The 8751-nt window shown below is 38.2% G+C and overlaps 1 protein-coding gene across 1 annotated transcript in view; it reads left to right on the top strand.

The window, feature by feature from the left end:
• Positions 1-302: 302 nt before the first annotated feature.
• Positions 303-8751, top strand: part of CHAC2 (ChaC glutathione specific gamma-glutamylcyclotransferase 2) — an 11746-nt gene continuing 3297 nt past the window's right edge. The window contains exons 1-2 of the mRNA XM_007954005.2: positions 303-437; positions 6785-6820. Coding sequence (XP_007952196.1) covers positions 303-437; positions 6785-6820 — 171 coding nt within the window. The remainder of the gene's footprint in view (positions 438-6784; positions 6821-8751) is intronic.

The raw sequence follows: 8751 nt of genomic DNA, 5'->3' as shown, positions 1-8751 counted from the left end.
GGGTGGTTCGGTCGACTGATTTACAGAGACTGCTCATGAATCTATTGTCTAATACACAAAAGAAGGTCAACGTTTCTCGACCTCTAAGCAGATAAACAACTTAATGTTGACTGAAACAGCGTGGAAAAACCTTGCTCGTACTACAAACCCCAGGGTTCCTTGCGCTCAAGAAGCAACGCAGCCCTCGTGCCTGCGCCCTCAGCAGCCGGTTTCTGGCGTGAGGGAGACTGCAGTACTCTACCGTGCGGCTGATACCGCAGCAGAGAAGCTGATAGCCGCCGCAGCGGAGGAGCAGGGAAAGGATGTGGGTTTTTGGTTACGGGTCCCTGATATGGAAGGTGGATTTCCCATATCAGGGCAAACTGGTCGGGTACATCACAGGCTACAGCAGACGCTTCTGGCAGGGCAGCACGGACCACCGCGGGGTCCCCGGCAAGGTGAGGCGCCAGCCAGCTCCCCACGCTCACTTCTTCCGGGGCGCCTCTACCCTATTCATAGTCCGGATAGCAGGACCCACTCCAGTGCGTCCTGGGAGCCGAGCATGTTGTGGGTAAGGATAAAGCTGCCATACTTATGCATCCTCCTGGGCTTCCTGCCCCGCACCTCTCTCCCAAACCAAAGGCACTCCTTCCGAAGCCGCTGGAAATGCTGGTTAGTTTCTTGAGGACTCGTGGGCCCAGGCACACAAGCTCACACAGGGCTGACGTGCTGGGAGGGGGACCCATTCTTAGCAACGTCTGTCCCCCAAAAAAGAAAAAAGTAAAATAAATGGAGAGATGAACTTCTTGTCACCATGGAGCTGAAATACTAAAATCAATTTGGAAATTCAGCTTTTTAGCAATTAAATTTGTTGGCATTTCTGCATTCTGACACTTAATTGGTTTGAGTTCAAACGTACAGTACATGTTATTTCTGGGATTTCTTTAAAACTTTTCAAAAGTTTTACTTTATAACACTTAAGGTCACTGAAGAACTAGTTTCCAAAATTATCCCCAGTTATTAAGGAGCTTATTTTGATCGCTTAGGTTGCCAATATTAGCAAAGATAAAAGAACTTCCCTCTTTGTTACATGAGTGAGCACAGCTCCAACCCATATACCCAGCATTATTTTAATGTTACTCTCTGGATGTTTGTCCTAAACTATGAATGTGAAATTTAAGTGATTTGATCTGTTTTCAACCAATCATTCAAAACATTCATTTTCATGTTGTTGTTGTTGTTATGTGCCGTGGAGTCCGACCGACTCATAACGACCCCTCCTTGGGTTTCCCAGGCAGTATCACTACGGAAGAGACTGCCCCATCTTCCTTCCCAGGAGTGGCTGGTGGGTTTGAACTGCCAGCCTTCTGGTTAGCAGTCAAGTGCCTTAGGCACTACCCTACCAGAGCTCCTATTCATTTCCATACATATATACAAAGAATTAGTAGCAGCAAAACAACTAACTTTAATCTCTAAATATAACTAACTTTGGGGTAATTAAAAATTTGGGTAACTTTAACACTTACTGTAGTTAATATTTAAACCTTTGGATGAGCTGCAAAATTTTTTATTGCTTATATGGTCTCTGAAATACTCTGAAGATTTATATTGCCTTAATTACTGTGTTTATGAAAAAAGGAATATTGGTCCAAATGCCAAAATCTAAAATGCTAAAAATTAGATGTAGGAAGAGATGGATGTTACTTCCAAAGAAACATTTGCAGTCATAGAAAAGGGAAGGGATAAAGGGTCCAGAGCAGTTTGCACCTGCTCATAAAAGGGGCATAGTATTATAGTCATGAAAAGAACATGAATTAAAAGACCATTCTCAACTGGAGTTGGCCAATTAAGATATTGGCATTATGACAGACTATACTGGTCTTTTGAGATGCTGGACAGAATGACTTGAAGAAGAGGAAGTCACTTATAGAAAATTTTGATGTAGATGCATAAAACTGCCACTCTGAATAAAGCCTTCACCCAAGGCTCCAATTTTAATGACCAGGTATTAAATAACTTATGTATGTGCCTATCATAGCATATTTTACTATTCTAGTTCAACCAAAATGTATGCTTGTTATATAACACATCAAGATATGTACACTATCAGAACATACTGAGGACAAGAAACTGTCAAGTCATGCAACAGTACATGATACTTTTAAAGGAGAAAGGAACTACAAAAGTCCATGTCTATTTTTACTTAAGTTTAAAGAATCCATCATAGCAAGTTAAAGGAAAATCTAAGTACTAAACATGTTCTGAGTATACTATTCTATTAAAAAAAAAAAAAACTGAAAAGGTAATCATAATTTTACTTCACATTTTTTTGTTACCAGCCTTCTATAAATGTTAACTGTCTAACAAACAGAAACACAAAAGGTTGTTGAAATATTCAGCAAATTAGAAGAATGACATGTGCTATATTAGACTTTATAGCAAAATATACTCCTTGTAAATTAATCACATGACTCACTATTAACATAAGAAATGAAATATTATTCAACAAGTGGTTTATTCGACAGTGCCATGTGACATTTGTGGGAAATATACTGAACTTACTTGCTTTATTAAATTATGCTTTCTTTTCAGGTTCATTAAACTTTAATTTCTTCCTAATTTTAATTAAGCATCTCTCTACATTTCTATTGCACTGGAAGTTTCTCACAAAAATTAGAATTTTTTAAAATGTGAAAGCATCCAAGAGAATATAATTTCAAAAAAAGGAAACAGTTTAATACAAGATAATCTTGAACATTTATTAAATCTCTACCTTTAGTTCTAAATCAGAAACATTACTCATTACCCAATGAAAACACACATTATGACTCAAATATTTTACAACATCCTCCAATCTCATTCACAGTGAACAATTCTTTTTTTCAGTTTCAATGCCCAAAAAAAGCATTTGATGTATTTACAGTCTTGTTGTTATGTGTCATCAAGTCGCACCCAACTCATAGCAACCCCTCCTTGAGTTTCTGAGGCAGAATCACTATAAAAGTAGACTGCCCAACCTTCCTTCTGAGGAGTGGCTGGTGGGTTTGAACCACCAGTCTTCTGGTTAGCAGTCAAGTGCCTTAGGCACTATGCTACCACAGCTCCTATTTACAATATTTACAATCTTAGGTTATTTTTTTCAATAACATTTTTAAGGGGCAAAGAGCTTAAGTTTAGAAAATATTTCCAAGTAAATTTATCAGTAGTGCCAGCATAATTACATTTTTCTATAATCCCTAAGCAGGCACAGGACCAGTATTATTTTCCCTTAAAATTACTCCCTACATACACAGTTTTCTTCTCCAACTGCCACCACCCTAACTGCAGGATTTCACTACTACTCCTTTCAACAGTTACTTCTGAGCACTTACATAGGTGGGAGACACCTAAGCAAACACCAATACCTAGGAAGTGCTATAGAGAAAATGAAAAAAAGAAGCAATGAAAACCTCAGCAAAGGAACCAATAAGTCAATAAGGGAAGTCAACCAAGGCTTTGTGGAGGGAGTGGCTGGAAGATATCCCAGTGATAATAATAGGGGGCAGGGCCTTCCACAGTAGGTACCAGTACATTAAAAAAACCTGACAGTCTGTAAAAGTTGTAAATAATTCAGTACAGCTGGAAGGGGGAAATGTTAAGAAGTAAGGTTTGTAGTTAAGTCATTCTAAGAATTTTTATTTTATCCTGTATCATAACCCTGTAGAATTTGAAACATAGACATAACTGGCCCAATTTTTCAACCAGAAAATCATTCTGGGGCTATAGAGAGAATAGACTGAAGGGAAGCAAAATTAAAGTCAGGCAGGGAAATCCCTAAAAGAGGTTACTGATGGATGAAAGAGGAACCAGATTCATAAGATACTTGAAGACAAAACTGCCAAGAACTGGCTTGGCTGGATGTAAGGAGAGGCAAAGAGAGGTGGAAAGCAGAATGCCATTTGGACCACTAACGTTTCTTACTGAGTGTCTTCCTCCTTCCACTTGCACACGCTACACTTTACCAAACTAATCTTCCCCAAAACATTTCTGTTATCACAGAACTCACCTGCTGCTCAGTCACCAAAACCAAAATCCCATTGCCATTGAATTGATTCAACTCATAGTGATCTTATAAGACAGAGTAGAACTGCCCCATAGTATTTCCAAGGCTGACATTTTTACACAAGTAGATTGCCTCATCTTTGTCCAGCAGAACAGCTACTGGGTTCAAACCACCAACCTTTCAGTTACCAGCCGAGCACTTTAACCACTGTACCAGCCAAGCTCCTTGCTCAGTCACCAGTAGCTCCTTTTATTTCAATTCCTCCCAAAGTTCAGTAGTTTCTTTTCCACTGCCCACTAATTTCAATTCCCCTCACTGGCTTTTCAAATCTGACTCTGTCCTGTTTTTCTAGTCATCTTTACAAATCTTCTCTTTAATGGGAGACCCTCTACTCAACTCAGATATTCCATCTGGTGTAGTCCTGCCCCTAGGCCATCATTTGTGAACCATGAATCATGATGCCCTTTTGTCAAAATTTTGTCTTCCTTTTCTGGCCACCTAAGACCCAGAATTCATGTTGCACTTAATAAATGGCATACATCTTAGCCCCTACAATTCTTATTTCACATGACAGTTTGTATTCCAGAATTACAATATAAGCTCTTGGAAGCAATAATCAAGGTTTTATCTTCCCTACAGCACAGAGTAGGCATTCAATACATAGCTAATTGACTTTTAAAGGAGCCCTGGTGACACAATGATTAAGTACTCAATTGCCAACCTAAAGGTCAGTGTTCAAACCCACTAGCTGCTCCACAGGAGAAAAGACTTAGTGATCTGTTCTCAAAAATATTTCAGCCTAGAAAACTCTATGGGGCAGTTCCACTCTGTCATTGAGGGTCACTATGAGTCACAATCAACTCAATGGCGCACAACAATTGACTTTGAAGTTGCAAGTAATAAGGCAATACCTGCAAGATTTTTTATTGGAATTCTCTCTGTAGTGCCTTATTTATCAATAACATCTGATATAGTATGGTTTTAAAACAGATTTAGATTACCAGAAAATTTTTAAATTTACCTGATAATATTTGTGAATAAGGGCCTCTGGTAAAGTAGTGCCTAAGGTGACTGCTAACCAGAAGGCTGGCAGTTCAAACCCACCAGCCACTCCTTGGAAGGAAGGTTGGGCAATCTACTGTGAATAACATCTACATCAATATATGCATTTTCACTGTAGCATTATCTTAAATAGAAAAGTCAGAAACCTAAAGGTTCAACAATACAGAACTATTTAAATTATAATTCACGAGTGGCAGACTATTACACATCTATAGGAAAATATACTTTAACAAGAAATCATAATCCAGCATCCCATGTGTTCCTTGATTATGAAATATCTACAGTTATGGACAAAAATTAGAAATACCAACTAAGATGGCATGTATCTGAATGAATCAAGCTCACTAGTACTAGAGCATAGGTATAAAAGTGGGTAAAATTCAGCATTACAATTCTGCATTCTCACTAATAATGGTAACCTGTCAGCTGACACATAGCCTTTGACACCAAGTAGGGATTTTATAAAGAAAAGCTTGCGGCCATTGATTTAAGTCACCTTTGTGCTTTAAGCTATGGAATATTCCAAGTCTCAACTTTCTCTAAGGTTTTCAATATATAAACAAATATTTTTTCAGACCTTGAAATGAAAAAACAAAGTTTGTTTGGGTTTGATAGTATCTCTTTCCAATCTCAAGTTGAATGACACAAAGTCAAGCTTTTCCTACTATAGTTTTTTTCTTTAATAAATTGAGAACATCTAAATAACTAATATCTAAATAACTCTTAACTGACCTACATTAAAACCAAGCTAGAAAAATAAATTTGCCTACAACACCAGGTAGTCTGAGCATAAACCAAACCAAAAACCAAACTCAATGCCACTGAGTCAGATCCAACTCATAGCGACCCCTTCTTGGGTTTCTGAAGCAGTATCACTACGGAAATAGATTGCCCAACCTTCCTTCCCAGGAGTGGCTGGTGGGTTTGAACCACCAGCCTTCTGGTTAGTGGTCAAATGCCTTAGGCACTATGCCACCAGAACTCCCTGACCATATACAAGGAACTCTCAACAGGCCAGCTTTAATACACTGCTTTGATGGGGCACTGTAAAGTTCGTTTATGAGAAGTAAAAAAGGAAAGGGGCCTAACCATTATCATATATAGAAAGGTTAGAGTATTTCTGTCAAATTTAAGATCCCTTAAACAGTGGTTCTCAAAGTGTAGTCCCCAGACCAGTAGTATTGGTTTCACAGGGAAACTTGTTACAAATGCAGATTTCTCAAACCACTCTACAACTACAGAATCAGAAACTCTGGGAGTGTAGCCTAACAATGTGTTTATCAAGGCCTCCAGATAATTTTCATCCATGCTAAAGTTTGAGGGAATGCATCCTGGAATGTCATGTTTTGTTCCCTAATAAAACTAGCAGTCTTTGTTTCCAAAGAGGGGAAAAAATAGAACTTTTATTTAATTGCTACTTCAGTTTGCCTTTCATTTTAGATAAGCCTTAAATTACTGGTTATGTTTTTTAATGTATCCCTTTTAAGTGAACATTATATGCTTGATAGAAATCTTTAGAAAGGCCATGATAGCTTGGATAAAGTAGATTCTCATACTTAATTGACTTTAAAGAAATACTCATATAAGCAAATGTAGTTAAAATATTCCAAGTCAACATTAAGTTGCTAATGCTAGATTACTTAATGAACTTTAATTTTTTAAAAAAAACTACTTCCCCCCCCCCTTTTTTTTTTTAAACAGCCTGGAAGAGTGGTGACTCTTGTTGAAGATCCTGGGGTATGGTATAATTATTTTTTTTGTATAGTCTAATTCTATAAAATTTTAAAAAGAGATCTTTTTCAGTCTTAGTGATTGGAGAAATTTTATTAACAGCCATCACAAACAACATGAATTATCCTAGATCTAGAATTCTCTGTATTTGCTATATTTCTTTTAATCTGTTTCTGGAAAATAAGGCCAGTGGAAAAAGTTACATATGCAGGATGCAGGGTAGATAACAAAATAAAACCAATGGCATATAGCTTTTTTTTTCGTTAATGAGTTTGCTCACAAATTTTGTAGTACCCTCTAACAAAACTGAAGACAGCCCTATATAGCAAATATAGCAAGATTAGTAGTAAGAATCAACTGGAAGCCTTACAGCTCTCCTTACATTTGCTAGGACTCTAGTATTTCAACAGAAATCCCACTCAGGAATTCTCTATTTATTGCCTAGTTTTATAAATAGCATAGACAGATTTGAGTACCAGAAAATCTTTTTAGTTACCTGATAATCGTCACTTTCTTAACTATTATCTGTCAATTAACTGGAATACAGATTCAAAAGATGAAAGACGGAATTTTGTGAAAGACTTTGATATATAAAAAGCAGCTAGCAATCTTGCCCCAGCACTAGCAGCAGAGTTCAACAAGACAGAAAATAACAAATGCTGGCGAGGATGTGGAGAGATTGGGACTCTCATGCACTGCTGGTGGGACTGTAAAATGGTACATCCACTGTGGAAAGCAGTATGGCGATTCCTTAAAAAGTTAGAATTAGAAATACCATTTGGCCCAGCCATTCCATTACTAGGTGTATATCCTAAAGAAGTGAGAGCCATGACAGAACAGACATATGCATGCCCATGTTCATCACACCACTATTTACAATAGCCAAAAGATGGAAACAACCTAGTGTCCATCAACTGAGGAATGGATAACCAAACTATAGTACATACACACAAGGGAATACTATGCACTGCTGAAGAATAATGTAGAATCTGCAAAACACTACATAACTTGGATGAACTTGGAGGACATTATGCTGAGTGAAATAAGTCAATCACAAAAGGACAAATATTGTATTAGTCCATTATTGTACAAATCAAGGAAAGGTTTAAATATGGAAGGAAATTTTCGTTGTTGGTTACCAAGGTGGGAGGGGAAGGGAGGCAACACTGTTAGATAGGTAGAGATAAGTATTGATTTGGGTGAAGAGAAGGGCAGTGTACCAAATGTGAGTGATCAACATGGTGGCATTGAGGAAGAGGAAGACATAGAGGTACATGGAGGTACAGACAACAAAGATGAAACTTTTGGACATACAGTACTGTGTTGTCAATGGTATACGGGCAGATAGATGGGTGGAGAGGCTGAACTATTAGGTATGTCTATGAAGTGGGGAGTGTACCCAAGACCGTGTATAGGGTTGGCAGACAATGGTCCTATAAGTGTATTTGTATGATCTGTAACTATTCCCAGGTGTATAGCAGAGCTGACAAGCGGCAAGGTTGTAGTCACTTCTTGGTCACAGCCAGCTACCCAGAGGAAGCAAGTAGTTGAACTAGTGGGCTCGGGACCATAGTTTCAGGGGACATCAGGCTCAACTGGCATAACATACTACACAAAACATTGTTCCACCTCCTACTTTGGCGAGTAGCGACTGGGATCTTAAAAGCTTGCTAACAGCCATCTAGATGCAATGTTGGGTCTCTCCTCATCCAGAGCAAAGAAGAATGAAAAAAACCAAAGATTCATGGAAACAATTAGTCCTGCCAACTGGTACACCATGCAATTCACAGCCTATACGACTATGAGACAAGAAGAACTAAATGGTGCCCAGCTACCAACATCAAGCACTCAGAGGAGGATCTATATACGGCATCCTGGATAGAGAAGGAGAACAATGTGTAAGAAAACTCAAAATCATTTGGGAAAAAAAAAAAAAA

This window comes from Orycteropus afer, unplaced genomic scaffold (genome assembly GCF_000298275.1).
Source record: "Orycteropus afer afer isolate SDZICR_OR568_19922 unplaced genomic scaffold, OryAfe1.0 scaffold00424, whole genome shotgun sequence".
Classification (NCBI taxonomy): Eukaryota; Metazoa; Chordata; class Mammalia; order Tubulidentata; family Orycteropodidae; genus Orycteropus; species Orycteropus afer.
Note: the sequence above shows the minus strand (reverse complement) of the source record. Positions and strands in the feature narration are given on the sequence as shown.